This window comes from Schistocerca gregaria, chromosome 5 (assembly GCF_023897955.1).
Source record: "Schistocerca gregaria isolate iqSchGreg1 chromosome 5, iqSchGreg1.2, whole genome shotgun sequence".
Lineage (NCBI taxonomy): Eukaryota > Metazoa > Arthropoda > Insecta > Orthoptera > Acrididae > Schistocerca > Schistocerca gregaria.
The window spans coordinates 349,219,951-349,236,414 of record NC_064924.1 but is presented as its reverse complement, the minus strand read 5'-3'; the positions used below and the strand labels follow the sequence as shown (position 1 = coordinate 349,236,414).

General features: G+C 42.4%; 1 protein-coding gene across 2 annotated transcripts in view; it reads right to left on the bottom strand.

Moving 5' to 3' along the window:
- LOC126272987 (anillin-like) overlaps positions 1-16,464 on the bottom strand; it is a 151,104-nt gene that overhangs the window by 89,219 nt on the left and 45,421 nt on the right. For both annotated transcript variants that reach the window (XM_049976336.1, XM_049976337.1), the window contains exons 3-6: positions 10,236-10,382; positions 9,488-10,161; positions 9,034-9,237; positions 38-142 (exon numbers count right to left, since the gene is read on the bottom strand). In XM_049976336.1, coding sequence (XP_049832293.1) covers positions 38-142; positions 9,034-9,237; positions 9,488-10,161; positions 10,236-10,382 — 1,130 coding nt within the window. The remainder of the gene's footprint in view (positions 1-37; positions 143-9,033; positions 9,238-9,487; positions 10,162-10,235; positions 10,383-16,464) is intronic.

Below are 16,464 nucleotides of genomic sequence, written 5' to 3'. Positions count from 1 at the left end.
TTTATTATTCAGATATAATAATGGTGAATAAGCAAACCTTTGAAAGTAGTGACTGCACTGCAGCTTGCACTTGTTTTTCTGTGGGTGATGTAGGTGCATCAGCAATGCACATTCTCACTGATGATAAATGTGGTCTTATTTTCTGCAATTTTAAAATAGAAATAATCCACTTTTTATGCAATTAGTGCTTTTTCTTAAAAGAACTGTTGTTTGTTGTAGTTTTAAATGGTAAAACTAGAAACATTACATTAATATCCACATCCCTTCACCCTCGTCCTCTGAAACGCCAAATTCCTTTTCATCTGCTTTATCATAAGTGCTATACCTTGCAATATATAAAAGCACGAACTACATCACAATAGAGTCAATTTTCAGTATTTAAATTTATTTGGTATTTTTTTCTTGTTTTGAAAGATTGTATAAAAGTATCCAGTGATTTGTAATTTTTTCTTCTTCACTACATTCATGAATGACCATAGTGAAAATTATTGTGATCAGACTTCACACACAAAGGGGACACTTTGAAGCTTCTGGTTAACTATTACCCCCAAAAGTCTAGACTGCCATTCAAACAAAATAAACAATAGGTCATTTAAATAGGAATTGTTTTCTCTCATTGTTTGAAGGATGGTAGTGGCTGTCATTATCTCCTGATCCTTCATGTAGTATTCCAAAGTGTTCTAGTACCCAAAAAGGTAATAACATGATGGACATCTTTGTGGGGAGTAATATGGATGGACTGCTTACTAACTTTTACTATAGATACCATTTGAAGTTAGTGTCTAAAACTGTTTTCACTGGAATGCTTCAAGAGTCATGCAAAGACTAATTTACTGGCAGTCTTTCTGCTCTCAAATGATTGTGTTGATCCCCCCCATTAGTTAAGCCCACAGTGTGGGGTGATATTACTATGACCATAAATTAGTGCTCTTCATATGTATTGTGTAACTATTCAGGAGTAATCAGGCTAATTCACCACACATAGTGTTGTATGAAGGCCTTATTACCTTGCATAAGTCCACGAGATGTAGGCATTCCGGTAATGGCGAAAAGATGATGTGATTATTTATTTAAAACAGACAACAAAGTGCAATAGGAGATCAATAGGAGATTCTCCCCCCCCCCCTCTCTCTCTCTCTCTCTCTCTCTCTCTCTCTCTCTCTCTCTCTCTCTCTCTCTCTGTTCAGTTATGTGACAAAGACAAGGACCCTCAGTTCTACTGTCCAAAGATTCAATTGTACACACATGACAATGATATGACACAGGTATTACAATAATTGACACTTCCTCCAAAAACAAAAAAAGTGAGTACTGAATTTCACATGGATTTGATCTTTTGCAGTCTAGTTCTTTCATGCAGCATCTCGAGTCAAACCCTATCCAGTGGCTTGGTTAGTAGATCAGCTATCCGGTTGGTCCCGTCAATGTGTTCTAATTCAAGATCCTCATTCAAGAATCTTTCCATGATGTGGAAGTGATGAACTTTTATGTGCTTTGATTTTCAATGATATGTGGGGTATTTGGACAGATTTACTGTACTTCTATTGTCAACATACAGTTAGAAGGTTTCACTTGTCTGGAAGTTGCAATCAATCCACACAGCAATCTTTTTAACCAGATCTGCTCCTTTGCTCCTTTACTGGCTGATATTATTTCTGCTTCCATAGTAGATGTTGCCACTGTCTTTTGTAACTGACTGATCTGTGATGCAGTCCCATGGCTGATAGTTGCAACAACACCTGTTGTTGAATGTCTCATGCCCTTGTCACCAGCATAATCAGCATCATTGTAGACTTTCAGTCTCACTTCGTTGTTGTAGGTAGTTCCATAGTCCGCTGTATTCTTCAAGTACCAAATATTCATTTTACTTGATTCTAGTCTTGAACTGTAGGGTCTCTTCCATTGATTTAGCTGTTTTGCTCACTGTGAAAGCAATGTCCGTATGTGAGTGTTTCCAAATTCATCAGACAACCCATTGTCTCTTGATATGGAACAATGTCTGTAATCTTCTCTTTGACATTATTTTCTTTGTGTCCAATTGGAGTAGACACTCCATTAGACTCAGCCATTCCATATAATTTCAGAATTTCCTTTGTGTAGTCTTCTTGGAGCACTGCTACTGGCCTGTCTTCATTTTGCTGTATCTTCATACCCAAGAAATTGTTGAGAGACCCTCTAGTTGTAAGAAACTCCCACTTCAACATTTTCAAGAACTCTTCAATATCTGCTCTGTTGCTGCACACAACTAAATCATCATCAACATAGATTGCAATATATAGACAGTTCTTGTTGCTTTGATGGTAGAAGAGACATATAGATCAGCGTCACTGTTTGTAAATCCAGCCTGCATTGTGAAGTCTAGGAAATGTTTGTTCCAACATTGTGGTGCCTGTTTGAGACCATACAGACTTTTCTTCAGCAAATAAGTTAACCCAGTACCCTCTCAAAAACCTTCTGGTTATTCCATGTATACACCTCCTTCAAGTTCACCATTTAGCAAAAGAGTTTTGACATCAAACTGATTAAGCTTCAAATTCTGTGCAGCAGCCCATGCCAACAGTGTTTCAATTGTATCTTTACACATGAATGTTTCTTCATAGTCAATTTCTTGTTCTTGTATGTGTCCTTTGGCCAGAAGTCGACACTTGAAGTGAACTATCTCATTTTCTGCAGTTTTCTTCCACAAGACGCACTGATTTTGCAAAATCCATACACCACTTGGATGGTAAACTCATATCCAAGTATTATTCTCTTTCAGGGACTTTAATTGTTTGTGCATGGCCTCCAGCCATTGAATTTTATTGCTAGAGTGCAAAGCTTCTGCATCTGATGTTGGATCCTTGTCCTTGATGTTCCAGCCATGTACACAATCTCCACTGTTCATCCATTATGGTTTCTTCTTCTTGCATTTGCTTCTTTGTTTCTCACTCAAAACTTTGTGCCCTCCAGAACTTGATAACATATGCAAATCTTCTTCCTCCAGAACTTGACATTGTCTCCAAGTCTTCTTCCACTTTACTTTCTCTTTCTGTTCTCTTATCATGGCTGACAGCTTTGCTTCAGATTCCTTTTCTCATCAGAAGTCTGATTAGGCTGACTCTGAAGTTGCTGGTGAAGACATTGTTCTACAAATTCAGTATCACTGGTGTGCAGATTGCATACAACTTCAGTCTTGAATTTTACATCATAACTTAGTACAACTTTTCTTTGAGATGGAAACCAAACTGTGAAGCCATATCCCATCAGATGTCCAAGCACAGCTTTGTCACCAAATTTTGAATAAAAATTCTTATTCACATGCAAGTAACATTCTTTTTCAAAGAATCTCAGATGGTCCAGGTTATCTACTAGTCATCCACACCACAGTTAGTATGGAGGTTTGTTCTCAGTAGAGGACTTCACAGTGAAATTTAAAAAAATATGCAGCAGTATTGTACATTTCTGCCCATAGTCCCTTTGGAAATTTACTGGGGTTCAAGATAGAATGTGCGCACTCCACAAGAGTGCAGTTCTCTCTTTCTGCAATACCATTTTGCTGTGGTGTGTAAGGCAAAGTGATGCCATGATCTATGCCTCTGCTTGCCAGCAATTCCAAGGCTCTCTTGTTATCAAACACTCTTCTTCCATCACAGCTGAACTGTTTGACAACATGACCATTTATATTTGCTGACTTCACTTTTCTGCTTAAGAAAGAAAATTCTACAAAACTTGCTATAATGTTCTTTGAAACATATGTTATTATTATAGTGAGCATTTCTGAGAGACTCTGTAAACATAGATCCATTTACAGAATGAGATTTTCACTCTGCAGCGGAGTGTGCGCTGATATGAAACTTCCTGGCAGATTAAAACTGTGTGCCCGACCGAGACTCGAACTCGGGACCTTTGCCTTTCGCGGGCAAGTGCTCTACCAACTGAGCTACCGAAGCACAACTCACGCCCGGTACTCACAGCTTTACTTCTGCCAGTATCCGCCTCCTACCTTCCAAACTTTACAGAAGCTCTCCTGCGAAGCTTCTGTAAAGTTTGGAAGGTAGGAGGCGGATACTGGCAGAAGTAAAGCTGTGAGTACCGGGCGTGAGTCGTGCTTCGGTAGCTCAGTTGGTAAAGCACTTGCCCGCGAAAGGCAAAGGTCCCGAGTTCGAGTCTCGGTCGGGCGCACAGTTTTAATCTGCCAGGAAGTTTCATAGATCCATTTACATCAGCATGGATTTGTTCACCTGTAACCATTCATTGATTCATTCTGTTCCTGAATGGAAGTCTATGCATTTTTCTATGTGTACAGTCATCACAGAATTGGTCCTTGCACCCATCCACATTGATGTTCATCTGCTTCAAGAAGAGTTTCACATGGTGTTTGTGCTGATGTCCAAATCTCCCATGGTAAATTTGCAGCTTATCTGATGATGTCACCAAATTCACTTGAGCCAGCTGTTCTGGTTTAATGACACGTATGTCAAGAATAGAGACCATGGCTGACATGACCAGTCATCATTGTTTGCCCAGTCAGTTTTTCTTCAGTTTTGATGCTTCCGTCGTCATGTCTAGTGCAAAAACCTCTTCGTTCAGCTACTTTGACAGAGAATAAGGGAGCACTAGCTTCAGGAACGTAAAGTACATCTTTCAGTTCACCGATTTTTCAACTGCACTTTGATTTTCACAGCTCCCTGTCCATGAGTCAACATGCTCACATCTCTTTTCCCACCAGAAATCTTTTCAGGGATGGAAAATTTCATATATGATACAAAATATTGTTTATTTGCAGTTATATGATTTGTGGCATTAATGTCACAGTATCAACTGCAGTTTTCAACTGAAGCACTAAAAATATGTGACAAAAATGCAACTTTTTTTCTATGTTCTTTTCAGAATGGTTGATGTGAGTGTTACCTGTCTTTTTTTGGACACACTGCTGCCCAGTAGCCTACATGTCCACATATTTGACAAGGAAATCTTTTTGTGTATTCAATTCTCTTTTCTGATTTTTCACTACTGATATCGTCACTTATTTCACTGAATTTTCTTTTTAGGGCAACTGCATGTAACAAACACAGCTGGTTCAACCATACTCTGCTCACTCAATTCAAGTGTGGACAATTTTTCAATCAAGAAGTTCACACTTTGATTTTTCAGATGATATCATGTACCACGGCTCCTTGAAATTGTCATATTCTTTGCCTTGTGTGGAGAGAATTCGCCTATTTAAAATTCTTTCAGACAAAACATTTTCATTGTGCTTCTGCAATACATCATTCAAATCGACAAAAAGCTTTTGCAGTTTCATGATGTGTGCTAAAGTCCTCTTTGGCGTTATGTTGAAAACAAAAAATGCTTCTGTCAACATTTTCAGACATTGTGTACCGCTTCATTCAAATTGTACAGGCAACTTATTTCAAATTTCAATGCATTGGTGCAAGTTAACATGAGCTCAGTAATGGATTTTCCTAATGCACTTGCTAATAAACTTACTGCTTTCACATCGTCTTTCAAACACAACCATTCCCTACTTTCATTCCATTTTTATGTGGTAAAGGACATCTTTTGGAGCATTTTAGGGCGCTTGCAAATGCATGTTTTGAGAACTTTCTTAAGTTTCTTCAAAATTTAAAATGTGGGTCAAACAATGGTGCCCCTTAGTGAAATGGCTGAAAGGGATAAAAGAAACACCATGTGTATCACTGTGCATGTCTGGGGCCTCACTCAACATACTGAAAAGGCAATTCTGACTTATCAAGGAACAGAGTGCAACCAACTGCAGACTGTGGTGCATGTTAGCACAAACAATGCCTCTCATCTGGGCTTCAAGGTCACACCTATATCATTCCCATGACAGAGAGAAGGTTGAGAATACCAGCAATGCCATGGAGATTGGGTAAAGCTCACAATCTGCACTACTGTCCACACAACAGATCAAGGCTCCCCTGGTTCTAAATCAAGCAGAAGGCTTTAATCAGAGAATGCAATGGCCCTGTAAAAAGCTGAGCTATGACTTCTTAGACTTGTACCATAGGGTTTAGGACTGTACGATTCGCTGAATAGGTCAGGAGTGCGTTACACATAAGATACCGATATCCAGGTAGCTGACTGTATGTGGGATACATAGAAGTCTTTTTATAGATTACACAACTTTCCATTCAGTGCAGATAATGATAGTTGTAGGAGAGCTGGAAGTATCATTGGAAGATCCAATTACATGCCTCCACAGATGGAAGTAGACTGAAGTGACAAAAGTCGTCTGATAGCAATATTTCCATATGGCAGTAGTATCATATACATGTAATAGAAAAGGGCAGTGGTTTGGAGGAACTGTCATTTGTACTCGGGTGATTGCTGTGAAAAGGTTCCTGACACGACTATGGATGCGTGAGGGAAATTAACAGACGCTGAATGTGGAGTGCTAGTGGGAGTAAGTTGCATGGGACATTCCATTTTGGAAATCATTACGGAATTGGAGTACTTTGAGACCCACAGTGTCAAGAGTGCTGAGAACACTAAATTTCAAACATTATCTCTCACAATAGGCAATGCAGAGGCAAAGTGCCTTCACTTAATGACTGGGAGCAGTGGCATTTGTGTAGAGTTATCTGTTAGCACAGATAAGCAACACTGCATGAAGTAATGACAGAAATCAATGTAGGAAGAATGATTAACCCATGCAATAGGGCACTATGGCAAAATTTGGCATTAACTGCCTATTGCAATGAACAGTCCATGCAAGTGCTTTTTCTAAGAGCACAACATTGCCTGCAGTGTCTCTCCTGGACTCTTGACTATATTGGTTGGACCCTAGCAGACTATTATCAAAACATCTTTCCCAAAACCCAAAGAAATTCTGGTCATATGTGAAAGCTGTTGGTGGTACCAAAGTTAGTATCCAGAAACTCATAGGCCAGACAAAAAGGGAATTTGTGACAGCAAATCAAAAGTAGACATGCTGAACTGCATTTTCAAATATTCCTTTCCATAGAAAAACCCAGGAGTATTGCAGATTTAAGTCTTCTACTACTCCAAAGAAGAGTGAAAGAGACAGAGTTCAGTGACAGTGAGAAACAATGAAGTCATTGAAACTTAAAGTTCTAGGGACTGATGGAACCTGTACCAGATTCTGTTCTGAATGCATTGAAGTAATGAGGTATATCGTCCATTCCATCAGCACAGAGTCCAAAACCAACTCGTGCTTTTATCGCGTAACATCCTGAAAGTCATGGATCAAGGTAGGTAGTTAGGTACAGTTTTATTGACTTCCAAAAGATATTTGACTCATTACCACACTTAAGCTTATTATCAAAAAAAAAGAGGAAGGACACAGCATCTCATCTTGAATGGAGAATAACTGACAGACGAAGTAACTTCAGTTGCTCCAGGAAGTGTGTTGGCATCTTCCTGTTCATGTTTTATATTAATGACCTTGGAGGCAATGTTAACTTAATTGTAACCTCAGACTTGGCACTGACAGTGCAGTTACCTTTAATGAAATACTGGCTGGAAAAAGCTGCACAAATATTCAGTCAGAGCTTGATAAGATTTCAGAGTGATTTAACTACTGGCAACTTGCATTAAATGTTCAGAACTGAAAATGTGTGTACTTCACAAAATGAAAAAAAGGACTATCAGTGACTCACAGCTGGAATCAGTTAACTCATATGAACTTCCATTATTGCTCCTGGAGGATGCTGTTTAACACTATGGGGACGACCGTGTCAATCGCAGAACAGCTGGGTCAGGCATATTGCCACCAGAAAGTGAACATCTAGATCTGTGGCCACTGTCATGGTTTGCCTACACCCTCCATAACTATGTTCTGAACTATTCTGCTGCAATAACCATGTCAGATCCTCTGCATCCTTTTCAGTGCCTGCTGGTAGGGATACTTGAGTCGGTATCATGACATGCCTATAAAGGTTGATTGTCTCTATGTCAAATTGGGTCAGTAGTTTAAAAGACTCCTTGAAAAGGCACTGTTAAAAGGAGTGTTGAAGCTCAGCAAGCTATTGGTATCTTCAATCTTAAAGTTGTTAAGGTGTCCAACAAAAACCATGATGATGTGAACGTGGCATAAATACTTCCCAAAATGAGGTCTATACATATCCTTCACATATTTAGCAAGCTTGCAAATGAGTACATCAGAGTATCAAAATTGTTAACAATGGGGCATAAAGGCATACTATCTTTTTGAGTTTTCAGCAATCCATGAAGTCCCGGTGGGACTGGTGCTCTCTGTTGTGGCTTTTTAAGAATGTTTTTTGGCAAGCTGGATTATTTGGGAAGTTCCAGTCTTCCCCTCCATCCTCTTGGTAGGGTCAGTTCCTGTCTTCCTATAACCATGGTCTTCTAGCCATCCCTGTATTTTCTCTATGTAATACTGGTGAGACAGGAACAGCGTTGTGTTTCCTTCATTGAGCAGTAAGGTCACACTAACTGGATCTTCCCACAGTTTCCATATGGCAGCTGCCCTTTCCTTGCAAGAGGCATTTGGTTTCATACATTTTGTTCACACAAGTAGATGACAGGTTTTGTAATTTACCACTTCAACCACATTAAGTGGAAAACAGCCTGCTGAGCATTCTATATATCAGCTATACAGTGAATCATTATCTACACTCCTTGCAATTTTTGTATTCCACCCACAATGTTTTATTATCATAATAATGTCAAATCAGATTTCACAAATGCAAGAATAACTAAATAAACTAGGCACAACAAACATACGAAGTATTATGAATACCGCATACTTTAAGGGCAATGTTTTGTAGTTTTCTTATTGTTTGCATTTTCCATGTAATTAACTGAGTGTGCATCTTATATTTTACCAGCAAGTGGAAATATTAAAATCTCATGAAAGTAGAATCAAGACATAACAGAAAAATAGCTGAACATGGTGTGTTGTCAGAGAATTCAGAGAACATGTTAGAGGTGGCCAATGCTGAATTCAGATTGTTTTCCTCTGTGCCATTATGAAGAAGTGAGTTACACCTTACCAACAGGGTTTTATATATCTGAATGTGTAAATAAGTTTGAAACATTCTATCAAACCTGTCTTTTGAGGTTGGTTAACATTCGGTAACTGCTAACTGTGTGGAATAATGGTTCTCCATGGTTAGATGAACAGTATTCCTCAGGAAAATCTGGCTTTATGACTTGGCCATCTTGACTGTCAGTGCAAATGGAGATGTCCATTTCATCACCAAGAGCATCCCTCAGAAACCAGTCTACATTGTATGTGGCTGCTTCAACCAGCTGTGAAAAGGGAAAATAGAAAAGCAAGTAAAGGAAACTAATTTTCTGCGTAATATTACTTACAAAGGCTGAATTAACAATAAAATTCAAGGAAGTAACTTCTTGTTTAAGTATTTTCCATCTATACACAATATATGTCAAAATTTGTAAACTACAAATGACGGGGAGCAAGTAACAGATATGGTGGAGATGGCTGAGGGGGTACAGGTGTGGGAGGGGTTGGCTAGCTTTTCCATATACCTTTGTTTACCTGTGTCACATTCTCTTCCATGTTCTCTCTCTCATTTACTTCAGCAGCATGCAGAACCATTGCCTCCAGATCCTTATATTCCTGTGTTTCTGAAAGAGATGCACAATCAGTTTGTTTATCAGGTATTGTTGAAATGGATTCCATTGATGTTCCATTTTCCTCTTGTTCATGCCTCTCTTGCTGTGAAACTAGAAACTCAGTATTTACAGATACTTCAAGTTCAGGTGATGATGACCTTAGAGGACTTTTGAATCTTTTACATGGTCTCACTTTAGATCTTTGCAGATCTCTTGTGATAAAATCTCTTTCTCTTAGTACAAATGAAGTCAGATGATCCTGGTCATAGCCCCAGGTATTAGTAGATTTATCACTGGATACACTAACTAGGGCTTTTTCTGGAGAGTCCATTTGAGTAGATATTGCTTTCTTCCATTTACGCAAGTCTTTATGAACCAACATAGCATTGCAATGGAAACAATCAGAAAATTCAGTATTTCCCGTCTTATTGACACTGGTATTTCCATTTGGACTTGTGATGGAAGAATCTGTCCTTGAACATTTGTGTTCAGTGTTAAGATCTTCTAAACTACTTTCATTACTCCTTGGAGAATAATCAGTGATGGATTCTTTAAAATTTTGTGATGTCTTCTGTGTAGCATGATGGACTGGAAAACCTGTAGCAAAAGAAAGGCTGAGTTTTTGCTCTTTTTGGTGAAGGAAAAAATATATTTACATGGTCAGTACTTACTAACAATACTAGATCGTTCCTTTTCAACTTCCTCAACAGGAGAGATATACTCAGTCAATGAAAAAGACAGTCTATTCCATGGAAAGACACAATGAAAATTTTTGTCTTCATAATTAATTCTTTGAGAAGTGTGGGAACCTGAAACTTCTGAAAAAGACAATTCAAAATGAAATGCAAGAGCAATTTGAGAAATTACAAATATACAGTGGCAAAATTCCAACACATTTTCAGGCAGTTATCACAATGTACCATCTCTTAAGGAATATTCTATTCATTGTGTAACAGGTTCACTTCTCATTTCTAGAAAATTGTTTGTTGGAAGGAGTAAGGATGTGTTTAAGGGGGATATAATGGATTTTGGTACAAAAAATCAATTTTTCAATAATATTATTTTCTTGATCTACACAGTTTAATCTATGTTGTGTGTGAATTTTCTCATGATAGCAGCTTTAGAAATGCCTTTAAATTGTTAAACTGATTAACTCTGCACTGGTGGCCACTAGCACCTTTACTGAAATTGGGGAAACTGCTTGTTTCAGTAAAATTTATCAGTGTGAAGGCTATTTTCTTCTGATATCTTGGACTGTCATTTAAATTTCTGGCTGACACCTATTTCTTTGACTGAAAACTTTCTTGCATGTGGTTTACCTATTTTTTGACGATACTAACACATATCAGTAGGTGGAAGATTGAATTCACAAACTTTATGTGGAAGTCAAGATTTGTGCATAATGGGTGGGGGGGAGACGTGGGGGTGGGGGAGACGTGGGGGGGGGGGAGACGTGGGGGGGGGGGGGAGACGTGGGGGGGGGGGAGACGTGGGGGGGGGGAGACGTGGGGGGGGGAGACGTGGGGGGGGGGAGACGTGGGGGGGGGGGAGACGTGGGGGGGGGGAGACGTGGGGGGGGAGACGTGGGGGGGAGACGTGGGGGGGGGGGAGACGTGGGGGGGACACGTGGGGGGGGGGAGACGTGGGGGGGAGACGTGGGGGGGGAGACGTGGGGGGGAGACGTGGGGGGGGGGGAGACGTGGGGGGGGGGAGACGTGGGGGGGGGGAGACGTGGGGGGGGAGACGTGGGGGGGGGAGACGTGGGGGGGGGGAGACGTGGGGGGGGGAGACGTGGGGGGGGGAGACGTGGGGGGGGGAGACGTGGGGGGGGGAGACGTGGGGGGGGGAGACGTGGGGGGGGGACGTGGGGGGGGGACGTGGGGGGGGGACGTGGGGGGGAGACGTGGGGGGGAGACGTGGGGGGGAGACGTGGGGGGGAGACGTGGGGGGGAGACGTGGGGGGGAGACGTGGGGGGGAGACGTGGGGGGGAGACGTGGGGGGGAGACGTGGGGGGGAGACGTGGGGGGGAGACGTGGGGGGGAGACGTGGGGGGGAGACGTGGGGGGGAGACGTGGGGGGGAGACGTGGGGGGGAGACGTGGGGGGGAGACGTGGGGGGGAGACGTGGGGGGGAGACGTGGGGGGGAGACGTGGGGGGGAGACGTGGGGGGGAGACGTGGGGGGGAGACGTGGGGGGGAGACGTGGGGGGGAGACGTGGGGGGGAGACGTGGGGGGGAGACGTGGGGGGGAGACGTGGGGGGGAGACGTGGGGGGGAGACGTGGGGGGGAGACGTGGGGGGGAGACGTGGGGGGGAGACGTGGGGGGGAGACGTGGGGGGGAGACGTGGGGGGGAGACGTGGGGGGGAGACGTGGGGGGGAGACGTGGGGGGGAGACGTGGGGGGGAGACGTGGGGGGGAGACGTGGGGGGGAGACGTGGGGGGGAGACTTGGGGGGGAGACTTGGGGGGGAGACGTGGGGGGGAGACGTGGGGGGGAGACGTCAAGTTGTGCCACAAATTTCTTGTCTCCCCAATTCTGTTCATTACCTCCAGATTAGTTACGTGATCAACCTATCTAATTTCAGCATTCCTCTGTAGCATCACATTTCAAAAGCTTCTATTCTCTTCTTGTTTAAACTGTTTATTCTCTATGTTTAACTTCCATACATGGCTACACTCCACACAAATACTTTCAGAAACGTATTCCTGACACTTAAATCTATACTTTATGTTAAATTTCTCTTTCTCAGTAATGATAAGATGGATAGTTTTTATGATGCACTCAGTGATGTAGTAGTTAACGTAAAGGACAAGGACAGTGTTCCGATCATGGGTGATTTTAATGCCACGATTGGAAATCTAAGGGAAGGATATGAAAATGTTATGGGTAAATTTGGAGAGGATATGGAGGCCAACAGTAATGGGAAACAATTCTTGGATTTCTGTGCCAGTATGGGCTTAGTAATCACAAACTCCTTTTTTAAACATAAGAACATTCACTGGTGTACTTGGGAAGGCAGGGGAACCAAATCTGTCATTGAGTATATAATAACAGATCAGGAATTCAGGAAGGCTGTGAGGAACACATGTGTATTCAGGGGATTCTTTGATGACAATGATCATTATTTAAACTGCAGTGAAATTGGTATTGTGAAGCCGAAAGTGCAGGAGGTCAGGTCCATGTGGAGGAGGATAAGAGTGGAGAAACTTCAGGATAAGGAAATCAGGCACAAGTACATAACAGTAAGGTACCAGTTAGTTGAATGTAGTCAATTACAGTCATTGGAAAAGGAATGGACAATGTACAGGGACACAGTACTAGAAGTGGCTAAAGAATGTTTTGGAACAGTAGTGTGTAAAAGTAGGATGAATCAAACAGCTTGGTGGAATGACACAGTCAAGGAAGCCTGTAAAAGGAAAAAGGTGTATCAAAAATGGCTACATACTAGAACTCAGACAGAGAAAGTTATGTTGAAGAAAGAAACAAAGCCAAACAGATAATTGCAGCATCCAAGAAGAAATCTTGGGAAGACTTTGGGAACAGGTTGGAGACTATGGGTCAAGCTGCTGGAAAACCATTCTGGAGTGTAATTAGCAGTCTTTGAAAGGGAGGTAAGAAGGAAATGACAAGTATTTTGGACAGGTCTGGAAAACTGCTGGTGAATCCTGTGGATGCCTTGGGCAGATGGAGGGAATATTTTGAGGAGTTGCTGAATGTAGGTGAAAATACGATCGGCAATGTTTCAGATTTCGAGGTAGAATGGGATAGGAATGATGATGGAAATAGGATCACATTTGAGAAAGTGGAAAAAATGGTCAATAGATTGCAGTGCAATAAAGCGGCTGGGGTGGATAAAATTAAAATGGAACTCATGAAATACAGTGGAATGTCAGGTCTTAAATAGCTACACAGGATAACTGAAATGGTGTGGGAGTTGGGACAGGTTCCATCAGACAGGACGAAAGCAGTAATCACACCAATCTTTAAACATGGAAACAGAAAAGATTGTAACAACTACAGAGGCAACTCTTTAATCAGTGTTGTGGGTAAAATCTTCCAGGTATTGTTGAAAGGAAGGTGTGAGTTTTAGTTGAGGACCAATTGGATGAAAATCGGTGTGGGTTTAGGCCTCTTAGAGGTTGTCAGGACCAGATGTTTAGTTTACGGCAAATAATGGAGAAGTGTTATGAGGGGAACAGGGAACTGTATCTATGCTTTATAGATCTAGAAAAGGCATATGACCGGGTTCCTAGGAGGAAGTCATTGTCTGTTCTAAAAGATTATGGAATAGGAGGCAAACTTTTGCAGGCAATTAAAGGTCTTTACATGGATAGTCAGGCAGCAGTTAGTTGATGATAAATTGAGTTCATGGTTCAGAGTAGTTTCATAGGTAAGACAAGGTTGCAACCTGTCTCCACTGTTGTTCATATTATTTACCGATCATATGTTGAAAACAATAGACTGGCTGGGTGAGATCAAGATATGTGAACACACAATAAGCAGTCTTGCATATGCGGATGACTTAGTTGTGATGACAGATTCGATTGAAAGTTTGCAAAGTAATATTTCAGAGCTAGATCAGAAATATGAGCGAGCGAGCGAGCGACGGCAACCAATGAGCGAGCGACGGCAACCAATGAGCGAGCGACGGCAACCAATGAGCGAGCGACGGCAATGATGATTGCTTTCTTTGTCACAGGCATTCTACTTTCTATATCCTATTTTGACAATCCGCAGTTATTTTGCTTCCCAAATAGCTAAACTCATCTATTACTTTAAGTGTCTCATTTCGTAATCTAATTCCCTCGCAATCGCCTGATTTTATTTGACTACATTCCATTAACATTGTCTTGCTTTTGTTGATGCTCATCGGATATCATCCTCACACACAGCTACTGCACCCGAGCCAGTTACGCTGGAGAGCTATGGACAGGGAGTGACAGTTTCTGACAAACAGTTACACCAAGACTCTCCCATTCACTGGCGTAAGCTACCACCCCTTTGCAAGGACCACCCACTCACATGGTTTGCCTTTGTCAACCATATCCTACAGCTACACGGCATTGCTGACAACTCTAAATTCCTTTGCGTACTATGTCACTTCCATGATGAACCAGACCTGATCTGTGATATTGTGGCTTTGCCTCCCTATTTGGACAAATATGCGTTTGCCCAATGCACCATCTTCAAGCCCCTATCCAGATCTACAGAGGAAGCTATCTGCCTAATCATCAGTCATGAGTTGCTGAATTCCAGATCCTTCTCGTATCTCTGGCATCATCTCTGCTATATGATTGAGACGCATCATATGCCGGACACTACACTTTGGACCATCTGGTTGCCCAAACTTCCATAGAAAGTTCAAATTCACCTTCTCCATTTAACTTCGGCCCCACTGGATGCTAAACTGAAGATTGCAGACCAGGTTTACAACATCCTGCTATCTCTGCATGCCCTGCTTCATTTGACCTGGGGTGATAAAACAATGTTTCAGTTGGGAGTGATCATGTGTGGCTTGTCAACATGCAAAAGTAGGATGTCATGCAGTTCGCCAAGGGTACATTCGATGTGACAAAAAGAAGATTTCAACATAAATACATTGATATCGTCTGGCCCTCACCCCCTCAGTCCACTTTAGTTAAATACTCTCCGCCATTGACAGGTTTATCCACTGGGTAGAGGTAATTCTACCTCACTACTATCACAGCTGATGCAGTGGCCCTTGCCCATTTATTAATTTGGATCTTGTGCTTCAGCTGCCCAGCTTTTATCACCATTGACCAGGGCTGCCAGTTTGAGTCCACCCACTTGCAGCAGCTTTGTGAACTATGTGGGGTGAAACTAACTAGGACAACAGCATACACCCCCCCCCCCCCCCCCCCCCCCCCCCAAGGAAAAGGCTTATCGAATGCTGGCAGTGAATGCTTAAATCTTCACTGATGTGCCATGGAGGTGAGTGAGCTGACACCTTACCATGGGCAATGTTAGGCATTCAGGCCACATACAAAGAGGAGCTTGGCACATTTCTGGCAGAAGTACTATACAGAGAACCCCTCACATTCCCAGCAGAGCTAGTCGAGCCTTCACTCCCTCCGGACCTAATCTGCGACTTGACATTTGTCAGGCATATTAAGGAGCTAATCCCTAACATTTGCATGCTCCCTCTTCAGTTGCACTCACTTCCTCCCACATTCCTGCATAAGCACTTGGCGGCATGCTATCACGTCATGGCCTATGGTGATACCATCTGACCGGAACTCAGCCCTCCATACTCAGGCCTGCACAGAGTCATATTGAAGCGTAACAACATGTTCAAAGTGCTCATTAACGGCACAACTCAAACTGTATCTGTCTGCCACCTCAAACTGGCATCGTCTCTGGGAGAACTGCCCTATACCCCACCCAGTCAGCCCCCAACTTCTGCTACACCTGCTGTGCACAAACAGTCTCCCAATGGTCTGCGGGTGAGTGACAACCATTCCTGCATGTGTGACGTTACCTACTCCCAGTCATGTGAAAGGGCTACAGGTGTGTGTGACATCCCCCTACAGAGTGATGCATGTGATGACTGCCCCCTCCTACTGGCATCCCCACCCCTCACCTCTCTACTGTTAGGATTTAGTGACATATCAGGGGTCAGCCTCGGAACATGTGGCATTGCCGACAATGACTCATGGGGAGATTCTGTAAACCCTTATACAGAAGTCGTCATTAAAGTCAACAATGATATCATTTGTAGTTCAAAAGTGTTTTTTGTTGTGCATCATGGTAACGTGTTTGTATTTTACAAACAAGCCACCTTCCCCAATGACAACTTGACCCACATTCACCTTCTCCAATCTGTCCCCTTGACTGTTGGTACTGACCCCATCAATGTTGAAAACACGCGATCTAGTGT